General features: G+C 35.7%; 1 protein-coding gene across 1 annotated transcript; it reads left to right on the top strand.

Moving 5' to 3' along the window:
* Positions 1-10,008: 10,008 nt before the first annotated feature.
* On the top strand, positions 10,009-13,285 carry LOC122315070 (GDSL esterase/lipase EXL3-like). Its single transcript, XM_043130786.1, has 5 exons — positions 10,009-10,276; positions 11,876-12,006; positions 12,126-12,359; positions 12,572-12,827; positions 12,946-13,285. The coding sequence occupies exons 1-5, from the start codon at positions 10,009-10,011 to the stop codon at positions 13,134-13,136; spliced, it is 1,080 nt and encodes a 359-aa protein (XP_042986720.1). The 3' UTR covers positions 13,137-13,285.
* The last annotated feature ends 4,082 nt before the right edge of the window (positions 13,286-17,367 follow it).

Below are 17,367 nucleotides of genomic sequence, written 5' to 3'. Positions count from 1 at the left end.
GATTTTCCATTTACAATTTATTCCAATTAATTTATAATTTATTTTAATTTTTAAATTGATCCGTAATCATCACATTATGAAAATCTTATAATATTTGAAAATGTGAATATTCCGTACGTCGTCGTAGTATTCACATTATCCATGAATAAATTATCTCGCACGTTTGCTACCTGATGGCACTCATCAACGAGGCTGAGCATTCTCGTCCACCATTTGTCAAAAACGATGATAATAAAGTAAAAAATAAATACGAAAGAGAAATTAATCATACATGACACAAAAATTTACGTGGTTCCACAAATTACTTACGTCCACAAGAGCTGTAGAGGATTTTTATTACTGAAGAATCATAATACACTGGTGAGGTGATTACTGTTCTTCTATAGTACGATCATATGTCAAAAATAATATATATATATATATATATATATTCAAACAGCAGAAAAACTCTAAAATTCGTGTAAAATTAATATTCGCTCGAGCGGCATGTCGAGTGAATTTCCTTCCCGCAACCGCTCGAGCTCACTATCGAGTTGTCTTCGAGCATTCGACTTTGCATAATTTCGCTTGAGCGGTTAATGCCTCCGCTCGAGCGATGTGGACCAGACTCCACAGTACTCAACAATACTTCCACTTAGAGACTGGTACACTCACTGCATTGCCCTTTTCCTCAAACATGATATCATTCACCTCTGCAACTCATTGTCCATGTCTTCATGCTAGAAGACCAACTGAAGTTGCGCACAACTTCAATTTCTCAAGTGTAACACCTTTTGTCAATATATCAGCAGGGTTCTTGCTTTCACAAATCTTTTCAAGTAACAACTGTCCGTCATCTAACAATAATCGTATGAAGTGATACCTGATCTGAATGTGCTTGGTCTTAGAATAAAATACTGGATTCTTGGTAAGGAATATGGCACTCTGACTATCACTGTAGAGAGTGCATTTTTTATTCTTTTTACCCAATTCCTCCAAGAAGCCCTGTAACCATATTATCTCCTTTGCAGCCTCTGACACTGCAATGTACTCAACTTTTGTAGTAGACAAAGAAATTGTTTTCTGTAGATTAGAACCTTATGACACTGCAGTACCACCAGGAGTATAAACAAAACCCGTGATACTCTTTCTGCTATCAATATTTCCAGCTAAATCAGCATCAACATAGCCCTGCATCTTTAAGCTCTCTCCTGAGAAACACAAGCACGTTTCTGAGGAGCCTTTTAGGTACGTCAAAATCCATTTCACTGCTTCCTAATGTTGTTTTCCTGGATTACTCATGTATCTACTCACAAGTCTCACTGCATGAGCAATATCCAGTCTTGTGCAAACCATAATATATATAAGTGAACCAATAGCTGAGGCATAAGGAACCCTACTCATGTAATCTTGTTCCTCCTCTGACTCAGGTGACTAATTCTTATTGAGTCTAAAGTGACTGCCCAAGGGTGTGCCAACTGGTTTAGCCTTGTCTATATTGAACCTGCTAAGTATATTTTTCACATACTCAGTCTGTGAGAGTCTCAACGTACCTCTGACTCTATCTCTGACTTCTCATGCCAAGAATTTGCTTTGCAGCTCCCAAATCATTCATTGTAAAGTGCTCTAATATCTACTTCTTCAGATTATTGATCTCATCAATACTAGCCCCTACAATAAGCATGTCATCCACATACAACAACAGAATAATGTAAGAATTGTCAAGGTGCCTGACATAGCAACAGTGATCTGCCTAACATCTGATGTACCCTGCATTAAGCATGAAGTTATCAAATTTTTTATACCATTGTCTAGGAGCTTGCTTCAGGCCATACAACCTCTTCTTTAATCTACAAACTAAACTTTCATTTTCCTGTACTACAAACCCCTCAGGCTCGTGTATGTAGATGTCTTCTTCAAGGTCTCTATGAAGAAAGGCTGTCTTCACATCTAACTACTCAAGAAATAAATTTTTAATAGCAACTATAGACAATACCATCTTGATGGTTGTGATCTTCACCATAGGAGAAAAGATCTCAGAATAATCAATACCCTACTTTTGCTTAAAGTCTTTTACAACAAGTCTGGCCTTGTACCTTTTACTGCCATCATGCTCAGTTTTCACCCGGTACACCACTTGTTGTGTAATGCTTTCTTCCCTTATGGAAGTTCTGTCAACTCTCATGTCCGATTCCCTAATAAGGAATCCATCTCATCTTTCATGACCAGCTCCCACTTGTTAGAATTTTCATTTTGCAAGTTTCTTCGTAACTCTGCGGTTCTCCACCATCTTTCAACAGAATATAATTCAAAATAGGTGAGAAACACTGTGTAGGACGTATAGTTCTAACTAACCTGCGAACTGTAACTGTAGGAGTGGACGGCTCTGAAATTGACTACGGAATAATAGGAATGGGTGCACTGGACCGATTCTCTCCGTCACTCACATCTCTACATTGCACTGTAACTTCTGGTAGGTCATCCAATTTTACGAACTTGGACTCCTAAAGAGCTACTTCAGCTTCACTAGACTTATCCTTGTACACAATCTTCTCATTGAAAATCACATTCCTGCTTCTTATGATCTTCCGACCTTAATTATCCCAGAAACGATAGCCAAATGTTCCGTCTCCATAGCTAATGAAATAACATTTATTTAACTTAGTCTCAAGTTTACTATGAGCATCAGAGTCAATAAAAACATAAGAAAGACAGCCAAAAGTTTTAAGGTGAGAAAATTTGACCTCTTTCCCGCTCCAAACCTCCTCAGGCAATCCACAATCTAATGGAACTGATGGCCCTTTGTTTATCAAGTAGACGGCAGTGCTGACTGCATCTGCCCAGAAAATAGGTGGTAATCCAGCGTGCAACCTCATGCTTCTAGCACGCTCATTTATGGTTCTATTCATACGATTAGCAACTCCATTTTGTTGTGGTGTCCCAGGAATGATCTTCTCCGTTCTGATACTCAGATTTGCACAATACTCCTTGAACCCACCATCAATATACTCACCACCATTGTCAAACCTCAAACATTTCAGTTTCAAGTCTGTCTCTGTCTCAACCATGGCCTTCCAAGTTTTGAACACATTAAATACATCATATTTAAAATAAACCCATACCTTCCTACTATGGTCATCAATGAACGTGATATAGTAACGAGAACTTCTAAGAGATGTCACTGGGGAAGGTCCCCACACATTTGTGTGGACTAGATCCAGTTTTCCTGTCTTAGGCATTTTGCCACTTTTCAAGAAGCTGACATTCTTTTGTTTCCCTATAATGCAACTCTCACACATATTGAGATCAACTGACTTTAGTTTTGGTAGCTTGCCTCTGAACAGAAGTTCTTTCATACCCTTCTGACTCATTTGGTCAAGCCTGCAATGCCACAAATCTGTTGTGATCTCTACAACGGTAGTAGCAATAGTATTAATCAAACCGGTAGTCATATATAGTGTACCAGTTTTCTTACTCCGAGCAAGTACCAATGCTCTTTTTGTGACCTTCCAAGTGCTATCTGAGAACACTACTGAATGACCACATTTATCGAACTGCCCAACATAAATGAGGCTTTTCTTTAACTTAGGAATGTGTATGACCTTTTGCAAGGTCCATTTGTTCTTGTTAGGGAGTGCAATGTCAATGTCTCACATCCCCACTATGTTTAAAGCCCCCCATCATCCAGATACACTTTTCCAAAATCACCTGCAACATAGTTCTGCATTAGCTCCCAGTGGGAAGATGTATGGAAGGAAGCCCCTGAATCCAATATCCAGTCATCAACTGGACTATGAACTGCAAACAATTGTGCATCCTGTACTTCTTCAGTTACCACATTAGCACTATCATTCTCGATCTTCTTAGGATTTTTACAGTTCTTCTTTATGTGGCTAGATTTGCCATAATTCCAGCAAGTTGCCTGTTGACCAGGCCTCGACTTGCTCTTGTCCCTGTGCTTTGATTTTGATTTTCCTTTGTTTGAGTTCATGTCTTGTGATCTCCCTTGAGAATCAATACTTAGAGCTGAACTCAAACCCAAGGTCTCGCCTGAATCTTTCCTACGCACTTCCTCAGCCAAATCAAATCATGAATATCATTATATTTCAATTTAGATTTATCAGCAGAATTACTGACAGCCATTGTCATGACTTTCCAGCTATTTAGTAGTGAAGCCAATCATATCAGTGCATGTATCTCATCATCAAATTCAATTTCAACAAACGACAATTGATTTATGATAGTATTAAAATCATTCAGATGTTGTGCAACAGACATACCATCTTTCATATTCAAATTAAATAACTTTTTTTATCAAATGTACCTTATTATTCGCTGACAGCTTTTCATACATATCTAACAAAGCCGCCATGAGATCCACAGTCGTCTTCTCCTTGGTAACGGATCTCGACAGGGTTAATCGAATAACCCCAGAACCTGTCGATCCAATATGTTCCAATCAGCCTCAGCCATTTTTTCCGATCACTTTCCCAATAGTGGAAGATGAAGTTTCTTCCCATAGAGGTAGTCCTCTATCTGCATCCTCCAATATTCACAATTCGTGTCATCAAACTTCTCGATCCCCGATACCTTCACTTCGTCTCCAGCCATCGTTTTCCCTCAGACCCAAACTTGGCTCTGATACTAATTGTTGTGAAAAACGATGACAATAAAATGAAAAATAAAACGAAAGAGAAATCAGTCTCACATGACATAAAGATTTACGTGGTTCGGCAAATTGCCTACGTTTACGAGAGCTGCAAATGATTTTTATTATTGAGGAATCATAATACAATGGTGAGACGATTACTGTTCTTCTACAGTTCGACCATATATCAAAAATAACATATATATATATACTCAAACGGTAGAAAAACCCTAAAATCTGTGTAAAATCAATGTTTGCTTGAGTAGCGCGTCGAGCGAACTTCCTTCCTGCAATCGCTTGAGCTCACCGTCGTGCTATTTTCGAACGTTCGACTCTGCTTGATTTCGCTCGAGCGGCCAATGCCTCCGCTCGAGCGATGTGGACCAGACTCCATAGTACTCAACACACCGTCAATACAATTCTACAGTGGTACAATTGTCATACAAAAATATCTACAGTACGGGCAGTACTGACGTCGTGATCTTTGTTTAATTAGTATGTAGGTATCTAGTTTAATTAGTATGTAGGTATCTAGCTACCAAAAAGAATGTGAAAATAGGTACTGTTTTAACATCTTTGATTTCCTAAATAAGTTTTCTTATTCTTATTGTTTCACACACATAATTTTTTATTTATTTATCAATGTGTTATAAAAATGATGAATAACAAAACTCATATATATAAATATATATATATATATATATAATATGTAAGAATGTGTGTATATATAAATGAGGAGATTTTTTTGGTGAGTTCTCCTACAATGTATCGTCTATGCATGGAATGATGTAGTTTTTCCTCTTTCCAATCGATGTAGCCATTTCAATACAAATTCGAGCTCCATCCTTTCTAGTAGCACATTTAATACTATTATTTCGACATAAAAATTTACCAAGAGGGCTAACAACATTACGAAGGAATGCCTCGTGATAAAAATTCGGTGGTAACCTATAAAGGAAAACTCGTACCAGCACCAAAGAAGGTTTAGTCTCTTTGTAGAAATCTGTAGTCCAATGGAAAACCCTATAATGAACACCATTCACCTCACAAGATTCACATGCAAAAGCTTTCATAAAATCTTCTATATTAGCAAACCTAACAAATAGATTTCTTGGCCTTCTCATAGAAGAAACCACCGGCTGATTTAGAAGACCCCAGCGAGACTTGATAAAAGACCTGATAACATCCAGAGAAGGCCTTTGCTGAAGAAATATCATCACCAAGGAATACTTAAATGGTTGAGCCAATAGAGAAATCTATTCTTTGAAGAAAACCACACAGAATTTCCCGTCCACCATCTTTGGAGCATGCCACGGAACCACCACCTCTGGAAGAGGTTGTGGTGTATGCATCACCATAATAGAAAAGGAGTCACCAGGATCCCAGGCGCCATAAGACTAGCCAGTGCCTCGATGACAGCCATGCAGCCCTAGGGCCTCACAAGCATAAAAATTCAAAAAAGTTAAGAGAAGTGCCATAGTAAAGAAATTTCTTAAAATTAATGTCATAAACTGACATAGTTTTATATGATACGTTAAATATACTTTATAATAAAAGAAGATCTATAATCTAACCTATCATATCAAGTTACGTTAATTTTTAAATTTATTTTTACATGATCTCTTTATTAATAAAACATTTATAGTATGTTAATAGGTTTATGGGCCGAGCGAAAAACAATAAGAAGAGCTGTTACAATTTCGGAGCCTGATGGGCCCAAAGAAATAGGCACACTCAGGTCTAGTAAATTGAACGTGGGTGCGGCCTAAGGATACCGATCCATTTCCGCTTTCTCTTGGAATGAGACGACTGCGGATGCCTGGGTGTCATGCATGACGTGTGCTGTTTTATCTTGATAACGTTAGGTACAAATTTTAATAGACATATTTTGGGCGAGTGTTTTGTGATAAAATGGGTCTGATTAAAAATTATTTTTTATATATTTTTTTAAGGTGAGATAAATTTTTTTACAAAGATTTGTGGAGGATTAATCTATTTGAAATTTATACAAATAATTTCTCTTTATATTTCGTCCAACACGATTGTTGCAGTGAGTGATTATTAAATAAATTTTCATAATGTGAGATACAATATTCTCGTTCTATTATAAGATTTTTTGTTATTAATTTTTAGTAATTATATTAAGGAAAATTATAGACATATAATTTTTTTACAACTCTTTACACAATTATATTTTAAATCAAGGGTATTTTTATAAAATAATTTATGAAAATAATGTCACTTTACATAAATATTGCACGTATTAATTTTTTTTTTTTTTAAACCTTAAAACATGGTTGGGCAAAAGACTCTGTATATATCATTACTCTTATATTAATAACAACATCCATAGTTTGAAAATACTTAATACTTTAAAAGGTTTTTATCCATGTAATAGTAGTAATCAAAGAATGAGGTCATAATTAGGTTGAGAAAATTTCCTTAGCAAATAAGGATTCTTTCCCCATTTTTCAAGGGTAATGAGTTATTTGGGATCAATTAATTCAAGCGAAATGACTATTTTCAACTAAAATTAATTACAAATAGTTTTTTAGTTGCAATAGATTAGTTACAAAAACTCATTTTTCTTATAGTGATTTAACAGAATTACGTAAAATTGTTTGAAGTACCGATTGAGATATGTAGAGAATCAGCTGGATTCATATATATTTAAGTCGACATTTCTTTTATATATGGAGGTCTAATGTTTAGTGACCATTGCCAGCAGCTTGAGGATCGTTGTTAACAAATTTCATCTTTTGGTATAAAAAACAAAAACAAAATGAAGATTTTTTTAAAAATAAATAAATAAATAAAAAGACGTCCCTACATGACATGATATAAGTTGATATGCTACTATCTGCTAGCTCATGCTTATAGGTTTTATCAAAGAATTAGGTGAATGAACCCTCTACGGTTCATCGACCAAAAGTATATTATCCCTACAGTACCAATTACTAATTACATCACTGTTGAAGTCAATCCTTGGCCTGGTTATATGCATCGGATTCGTGTATATAGTCGTTTCGTATTCAAGTCGTATTATATGGTCAAGCTCAACTTTCAAATAATTTAATAGGTTAAAATTCAAATATCTTAATCTTAGTCATACAATTTGTGTATTTATTATATAAATTAATGTTCCAACTATATAATAACACGAATTGATCGTCGGCCATTAAGCAAGAGTACATGAGTGTAATTGCGCCCCCTATATCAGTTGCGGGGGTAGTTCACCGAACAAGCATTATTATTCTACAACCTAGAGCTTGCCACGTACGTGAACAAGTACGAGATAATTTATTTTGTTGTTTTTCATTTTAGTGCTATTTTTGTTTGTTTTGGGATGACTGTTGGGGACTCTCATTTCACTGAATCTTGTATCATTATAACCACTTAATTTATCTATAAAATGCTTTGCTTGCCGGAGAAAAAATAATAATAATAAAAATAAAAAAAAAATAAAAAAACTCATCAACACTTTAATTCCGCATGCAATAATTGGTCGAATGGTAGTTGGTATATATAAGCTTTCAAGTTTAATCTTAAGGAAACATAGACAAACTCCGATCCTCTTAGAGTATAACCTAATTTGCATTAATCTCCCTCTTAAACTATAAAAAATCTGTAATCTACCCAACCCTCTATAAATAAAATATTTAACAGAATTACATAAAATTATTTGAAGTACCGATCGAGAAATGTAGAGAATCAGCTGGATTCATATTTAACTAGTCGACATTTGTTATATATATGGAGGTCTAATGTTTAGTGACCATTGCCAGCTTGAGGATAGTTGTTCACAAGTTTCATCTTTTGGTATAAAAAACAAAAGCAAAATGAAGATTAAAAAAAAAAAAAAAATTAAATAAAAAAAGTACGTCCCTAGCCTACACATGATATAAGTTGATATGCTACTAGCTGCTAGCTCATGCTTAAAGGTTTTATCAAAGAATTAGGTGAACCCTCTACGGTTCGTCGACCAAAAGTATATTATCCCTACAGTACCTATTACTATTTACCTCACTATTGAAGTCACTGTTAAATTATATGGGCAAGCTCGACTTTCAAATAATTGAATAGTTTAAAATTCAAATAACTTAATCTTAGTCATACAATTTGTACGTGCATTTATTATATAAATTAATGTTCCAACTATATAATAACACGAATTGATCGTCGGCCATTAAGCAAGAGTACATGATCAGTGTAATTGCCCCTATATCAGTTGGCGTATTAAGGAGGTTGCCGACCAAACTTGCATGAAAATGGTTTACTTTCCCTTTTTAACATGCATGCAGCACGAGATCTATAGCTTTTCTATTAATTTGGATTCGGTTTAATAAATTTTTTTTGTAACATATACACATGACGTAACCACTAAGAAATATGTATATGTCCCACATAAAAAATAAATCACTAAGTCTTTCCCAAAAAAAAAAAAAAAAGTGTCTCTAGGACCACAAGCGATGACAGTATTCGATCGAGATGATTATTGAGTTGGCACAACACCAATTTTAGCGCCAATCGACGAGATTGATCAGGGATATACGGTATGATTTGATCATCACAATCAAGGATATTCGAGATGGAAGTTTGATATTTTATTTCCAAGGATAACCAAAAAAGGGAACAATATATAAATGTCAAGGGGTCTTTATGTTAGTAGCTAGACCGGTACTTTTTTCTTATATATGATTGAGAGTGATCATATCAAAAAAATAATATTGAAACGATTACTTCACAATTTCTACAAATTGTTTAAAGAATTTTATTGTTTTTTCAGCTCAAACCATAAAAAATTAAACAAAGGTGAAGAATTTAGAAACTATTATTATTTTTTGGGTCTATTTAAACTTTATTTGACTTTGACAGTTTGAATTTAAAAAATAAAATTATTTGATTTAGAAATTGTGAAATAGTTATATTAATTTTAATTAGTTGTTAGCTAAATTAAGTGAGAGAGACAGCCTTATATAATTATATTATTTGATTAATTCAAATTTTCAAAATTTGTTAAAGAATTATTTCATCATCAATCCAAACATCCTTATTCTAAGAAAATTCTTATTTTAGATTTTCGCTGAATCATTTGACTAAATTTCGATTAAAAAGAAAACACTCTTACTAAAAAAATAAATAAAAGAAAAACTACCAAAATTATAATCGAACAATTTCAATCCTTATTGCTGACGTATGTGCACCAATCACCGACTGAGACTGACAACTAAAAAGCTGCATTAGATGTACACAGGTCAATGGGAAGTACCTGACTGAGACTGACGTGCACACTTCATTCCTGATCACATTTTGTTTTTGTCAGCTTATAAATAGAGAGAGAGCAAGCGAAGAAGACACCAATACACTTTCTATTCGTCAAAATGCTTTCTTCTTCTTCTGCTTCTGCTGTATTATTGTTCCCTCTCATTTTGTCTGTTCTTTTCTGCCATTCCAAGGCTGTCATAAATCTACCACCAAATGAAACCATTCCAGCAGTAATTGCGTTTGGAGATTCAATCGTGGATGCGGGCAATAACAACCAGCTAAAATCTCTTGTCAAGTGCAATTTCCCTCCCTATGGACAGGATTTTCCTGGAAAAGTTCCAACAGGCAGATTTGGCAACGGAATGGTCCCCTCAGACATGATGGGTAGCCCTCGATCTTAATTAAATATTCGCCTTTCTAATCTCCTGTCTGCATGCTAGCTTTTATTATCTTGGTCGAGTTTCTTTTTATTTGTTTTCTATCTGTACTATGTTGTTTGTTTCACATGCGCTAGAGCCTCCTAGAGGCATGGATCTCGAGCTTGTAAAATTACAGGGATTGGAACCAACACAAAGTGCAAAACCTTCTATTAACTACATGTTTTGCTTGGAAGTTTACTGATCTGTAATGGTAAGTAGATGGGAAACTTTTTTTTTTTTTTTTTCATGCCCGTGAGCACTTATATACTTTAAGATTTGGTATTAGTTTCCCATACCCAATCAATGAGCTTATATTATAAGAAAAATAGATTTTTACACCACCTAAATTTTTCATAAAAAATATAAAAGGGTCGCGATTATTTATTAACGTGATTATTTATTAATGACTCATTTTATTTTTTTTGTAATAGATTTAGATAATGTAAAAAGTCATTTTTCTTTTATGTATATATATGTATATATATAACTTTTAGGCATGTGCGTGCATGGGTGGTATTTATCACTTCCGTACGTATGTAATTGCAACATTCCTATCTCTCTCTCGTATTTGGAAATTGATAAGGTATTAATTTGGGGCTTGATCTGGAAAAAAAAAAATCCACTAAAGTAATTCGATCGGAAGGAATATTTCTTGCTTCCGTGCTCCTAGATGCCGGCCATTTCTCTCTCCCCCTGCTCCGGCCTCTCCAAGTGAGTCAAATTAACTAAGCTTTCAGTTAATTAAGTGGTTAGTTAGGTTTGAACGTTGAGATAAGAATTTTTAATTTGAGATGAGAGTTAAAAGTTAAATAAAATATTATTTTTTAATATTATTATTATTTTAAAATTTAAAAAGTTGAATTATTTATTATATTTTATATAAAAATTTAAAAAAATTATAATAATGGGATATGATAAAGAATATTATGTTTGAAAATACTTCCAAACCTAACCTAAATGTCTCACCCCTTCCTTTTTAGTACCAATATTATATAATATGTTATCGATCCTTTACGTGTTCTCCTTCATTACGTGTACCATTATTTTTTATGACGTACCACACGTCAATTTATCTAAATAAAAAAAAATACTAATTTCTGTCTTTTTTTTTTTCCCTTTTATTTGATTTTCTTCTTTCCATTTTTTAATACCTTCAATCAATTACTTGACTTTACAGACAGTAGAATGACCTTTAACTCCACGAATCTTAAACATATGGTGGATCCAATTAATCTTAATGCATGCATGCATCTCTTAGTGGCGGCCTGCTGTGTGTATATATATATATAAGAAGAAAATATTATAGTTTTAAAGTAATTACATAAAAATAATTTTACAATTGATATGGCTTAATATAATTTGTCAGATTATAAAATTATTTTTATCATAAAATAGATCTATCGGATCAGATGAAACTATAATATTAGTTTGTGGGATAATTCCTTAATTTGTGGATGTAAGATCAGTGCTCATGCAAGAAACACACCAAGTTATATAAGATCGAGATGTCCTTGTCTAGATTAAAGTTACATGCAATAAACTAAGTGTGTCATGCACTTTTCAGCTGAGGAATTGGGAGTTAAAGATATTGTGCCAGCATATTTGGATCCACTTCTGCTTCCTCAAGACTTGATCACAGGCGTAACTTTCGCTTCAGGTGGCTCAGGTTATGATCCCTTGACACCAAAAATAGTGGTACGTACGTACTTTTTCTTTTCTCTTTTCTTTTCTTTTTTTTGGGGGGGTTATATATATATATATATATATACACACCATTCGATCTACTTTTTTCTAACATATGAAAAGAAAAACAGTCAGCTATATCATTGTCCGATCAATTAGAAATGTTCAAAGAATACATAGCGAAGCTGAAAGGAATTGTTGGAGAAGAGAGGACAAACTTCATACTGGCCAAAAGTATTTTTCTAGTGGTGGCCGGCAGCGACGACATTGCTAATACGTATTTCCTTGCTCGTGTACGGGAATTGCAGTACGATGTTCCTTCCTACGCTGATCTTATGGTCGACCAGGCTGCCATTTTCTTGAAGGTATAAGTTCGTTTTCCGTCCTGTATTATTACTTTTCACGTACTAATTGTTAAACCAAATTAAGATTAGAGCCAAGGTAAATAATAACAAATCAATGGGGGAGGAATTAGTGTATATGATCAGTACGTACGTTCACTTTTATTAAAAAAAAAACGATTTAAAACTTGAAGGAAATAAAATCAGCTAAATAATTAATGCAATGTGTTTTGAAGGAAATATATGAGCTGGGGGCACGAAGGATCGGAGTATTGGGTGCACCGCCCATTGGATGTGTGCCGTCGCAAAGAACTCTGGCTGGTGGAATACTGAGACAGTGTTCAGAAAAGCACAACCAAGCAGCAAAGTTGTTCAATACTAAACTGTCTTCGACACTCAGTTCCCTTAACAGCAGCCTACACAACAGCAGATTTGTCTATATTGATGCTTACAATTCTCTACTTGACCTAATTGAAAACCCTAAAAAATATGGTAAATTAATTAACCATTAATTATCATTTTTTTCGTAATTAATCTCCTTTTTTTATTAATTTAATTTCTTAGTACTCCATTTATTTTAATCATTTATATAATATAATAATGCGCGCAGGGTTTGAGTTTGTGGATAAAGGGTGCTGCGGTACAGGGGATATAGAGGTAGCTGTGCTTTGTAACCAAGCGTCTGCCACCTGTACAAATGCTTCCAATTATGTTTTTTGGGATAGTTATCATCCCACGGAAGCAGCATACAAGACCCTTATTGATCAAATCCTCCAAAAGTATCTCCCTAGCTTCTTCTGAGGCATGCATGCAGCTGACCTAATTGAAATTCATGAACTGCGCTAAGTTTCTTCAAGATTATTTATACCAAAGCTACTTCAGTACTCAGTTTTCTATTGGTCCGGCATTTTCACTTTCCCTAAAGTTCAACGGCGATTTTCTATTTTCATTCGTGCGAATACATGATGATGTATTATTTGTATTCACACAAATATATAATTTAAGATCCCATCTTATATATATGTGTGTGTCATGTTCTTTCCTATGTATAAATTAAAGACCGACAGGAAAAAGATAATCTGGACGTTGTACGTACCGCGTTTCTTTACTATAATCGAAGGTCATGCATGTAAAGATAAAAGGCTAGAATATTAAGTACTGGACAATTGACTTAACATGCATGATACCAGCCAAGCGTGAGAGTTTCCAAATTCATATTCTGACTTCATGGCTCTTCACCCCTAATTTAATAGGATATTCTATGTATTGAGTCACTCATTATGAGTATACGTAACTTCCAGGTATCTGGCTATAACCATGGTTTTTTTTTTAGGAGCGGCAATTTGTTACACGACTCGTTAAGCCAACACGATAATAGCGGGTTAGGATTTAGTCTTAACGGGTTCGGGTCAAAATGGATTGACTCGTTAAGACACGATTACTTAATTGTTTGATAATGTGTCAACTTGTTTTGACACGTTATAACTCGTTACGACACATTAATAAAGTTAAAGTTATAATTATACTGGCTTTATACCTAAAAGTAAAATTGTTAGAATTTTAATTTCGATATTTTTATAATTTGGATTGTAATTTTGGACTAGTAGTTAGTTTTATAATTTTTTATAAATATTATGATTTTAACATTTATATAAAATTATACTAAATTTAATCAGGTCAAACGAGTTAATTTTGGGCCTATTCAACCCATTTATATAAACAGTTTGAAACGGATCGTATTGTGTCACGTTAACTTATTTTATAATATTTACTAATGGGTCAAAACAAGTTGACAGGACATGACCAGTTATATTAATGGGTCGTATTAGGGTTTGAGATTTTGACACGATAAGGTTAACTGGTCTGGTTAAGATTAATCTATATAGTATAATATACATGCTTTAACACGACTCGTTAACACGATTTGACACCCCTAATTTTTCTCCACCACAAGTTAAAACTATCAATAAAATTAAGATACCGTCCTCCTTTAAAAAAATAGAAAAGAAAAGAAAAAAGTTCACTCGTTAAGCTAAGTGAATGCATGTTTAACTCACATCTGAGAAGACTTTTGACTTAATCATAAAAGAGAGAAAAACTGTTTTTCATTTAATTTAATTTCAGTAATCAGTCTCATATAATTTAAAGCCTCTTGCTTTTACAGATGGTAGGAGGTTATGTTATGTAGTTCCATTGTTGAAAGGTATCCATTAAATATAGTACTTACTATAAGAAAAATGAATTTTTGCGATTAAAATTTTACAATCAAAAGGATTATTTTGGATGAAAACAAGTACCCATTTCTCTATATATATAATTATATATGATAGATACTTATACACTAGCTAGCTGCACAAATAGTTGGAGGTTAGCGGGTATTAATCCGGAGGCCCACATGCATTAATTATAAGAACCAAGCATCATAGTGAGATGAAGGTGTAATACGTAATATATATTATTCTAAAACAATCTCATTCAATTATTTGCTTTATTTTCTGAGCAATTCATTTAGAAATGTAACATCATTTTGCATTTCATCTCATGTTTTATCGATCTATGCATTGAAAAGTGAGCTAGTTTAATATATAGATAAACAGATTTTTTGTGGACAATACATATCCTTTAGGTTTTAATTTCTAAGATATTTTCTCTTTAACCTAATTAAGTGTCGGGATCAGCAAGTTGCGAAGCAGACAAGCTGCATGCATATATGCGCAGTTGGGAAACTGTCTTTTTCTTCTTCTAAATATATAATTACTGTTTCAACCTGGGTGGCTAGCTTTGTTCTTCAATTTCTCCACCACCAAGGCCCATCTGATATATGTGGAGGGACCATTCCAACCGGAGGGCCCTGGAGCATATAAAAAAAAGCTCATAATACATTAAACACTAAGAAGCCCAGAGTTTAGGTCCAGCATGAGCCCGAACATCAGAAGGGATGGTTAAAAAGAGTTCAAAAAGAAACATGCATGGCGCCACCTTTAACGGAATGATAAAAACAGTAAGAAGTGATAGGATTATTCAAAATCCTAATCAGTTCCAATAAATCCTGAAAAAGATATGTGTATCAAACGAGCCTATATATACAGATAATCTTTAAAGGTTTGAGGAGGATAATCTTGAAAAACTGATTTTGGTATCGGAGTGTTTGCAGGAGGAGCTCCCTTGAGTTTCGACAAAGAAGAACGGCTGTACTGTGGGAGATTGGAAGTGAGACACGTCCTAAACAGTTGGCGCCATCTGTGGGATCTTGTGATTCAGCGTGATTCTCACATGCCAATTGTAACACGCTCAGTAGCAAGCCGAACGATGGACACCGGACTATCATATGTGGAAGCGCGACTAGCAATAGCAGAGGAGAAGTTGAAACAAGCTCTGGAGGCCATGAGAGTCTTGCAGAAAGAGAACGACAACCTGAGGTGAAGGAATGCCAATTCTCATAATGAAGATGTGCCCGCTCACAGTGAGTAAGGTGAGCAAGAAGCACAATGCAGGGTCAAAAAGGATGTTGAACGTGAAGAAAAAGAAAGGATGCATGATGAGTTGAAAGAGTTAGCGGGGAAATATGAAGAGATGGCGAAGAAGATGGGCGGTTCTTCCTTGGTGGAAAGTCTGCTCTACCAAACAGACTTGCCGTACAATGCCCGTATTATGGCTGTACCGCTCTCGCCAAAGTTCAAAGTTGTCCAGATCGATATGTACGAAGGATCCAAGGACCCGGTAGATCATCTGGAAAACTTTAAAGCTCACATCACGCTTCACGGTTTCCAAGGGGAGATTGCATGCTAGACTTTCCCTCTAACCCTGAAAGGGATCGCTCGAGGATGGTTTGGAACCCTTAGACCAAGGTCGATAGATAGTTTTGAGGAACTGGCAAAACAGTTCTTGACTCAGTTCATACCTAGCCGAAGACGTCGACACCCAGCCGCCTACCTGTTAACGGTTAAACAAAGGGAAGATGAGAATTTAAAAGCCTACTTAGCCCGCTTCAACAAGGAGTGATTGACGACAAATGACCAAGATGAGAAGATCACTCTGGCTGCCCTCTTAGAAGGGGTATGGCCACGCAGTCCCTTCATGGTCGAGTTAGCCCGGAGGACTCCTTCCACCCTTAGGGAGTTCATGGACAGGGCGGATGATTTTGTCAATGCAGAAGATACTTTGCAGGTCTTGGTGGACCCTTCTAAAGAAGATACTCGGGTAGAGCGGAGAAACAAGCGGGCTGACAAGAAAGGTAATCCTAGTAGGCGAGAAAGAGCGAGGGAAGGGCGATCAGATCGCAACCTCGAATTAGTACACAATAAGTTAGGCGTACAGGAAGGAGAAAGAGAAAAGGAAAGCCAGCGCCTTGTCAAAACAGACGGTCGATACTGCAAGTACCATCAGATGAGCTCGCATTGGACTGAGGACTGCACGACCATGAGAAAGAAAGTCTCTAAGTTAGCAGGAACTGGCGAGTTGGAGTGAATGGTCATAGAGCGGTCAAAACCTAAAAGGCGTCAGGAGGCTAGGCAAAAAGCAAAGCGGAGTTTTAGTCCAGAAAGAAGGCACCAGGCCAATAATCGCCAGGATAGGAGGGCGAGGTCGCCCCCAAGAAGTGATCTGAATAGGGCGCCCATAGGGAAAATAAAGACCATAGTCAGAGGTTTTGCTGGGGGTGGTATTTCCACATCCAGCCGAAAGGCGTATGCACAAAAGGGAAGATATGAAGAGGTGTTCGTGGCAGATAGAGTACACAAACAACCAAAGCTCGGCAATGAGCGAATGGTGATATCTTTCGACGGGGCGAACAGGGAACGAATCATATATCCACATGACGATGCTCTGGTGATAACACTCTTAATAGCTAATTACACTACAAGGCGGGTACTAGTAGACAATAGGAGCTCGGCTGATATACTGTTCTGGGAGGCATTTGTCAAAATGGGGATTGATGTGGGAAAACTGAGGCTCTCCCCTATGCCGTTAAAGGGTTTCTCAGGGGATACCATCCAGCCAGTAGGGCGATCACGCTCCCGGTAACTGCAGGCAC

Source organism: Carya illinoinensis, chromosome 7 (genome assembly GCF_018687715.1).
Source record: "Carya illinoinensis cultivar Pawnee chromosome 7, C.illinoinensisPawnee_v1, whole genome shotgun sequence".
Lineage (NCBI taxonomy): Eukaryota > Viridiplantae > Streptophyta > Magnoliopsida > Fagales > Juglandaceae > Carya > Carya illinoinensis.
Note: the sequence above shows the minus strand (reverse complement) of the source record. Positions and strands in the feature narration are given on the sequence as shown.

Coding starts and splice junctions, on each gene's coding strand:
- LOC122315070 (XM_043130786.1), top strand. CDS start 10,009: ATGCTTTCTTCTTCTTCTGCTTCTGCTGTATTATTGTTCCCTCTCATT. Junction 12,360..12,571: donor AGGCTGCCATTTTCTTGAAG/GTATAAGTTCGT, acceptor TGTGTTTTGAAG/GAAATATATGAGCTGGGGGC. Junction 12,828..12,945: donor TGAAAACCCTAAAAAATATG/GTAAATTAATTA, acceptor TAATGCGCGCAG/GGTTTGAGTTTGTGGATAAA.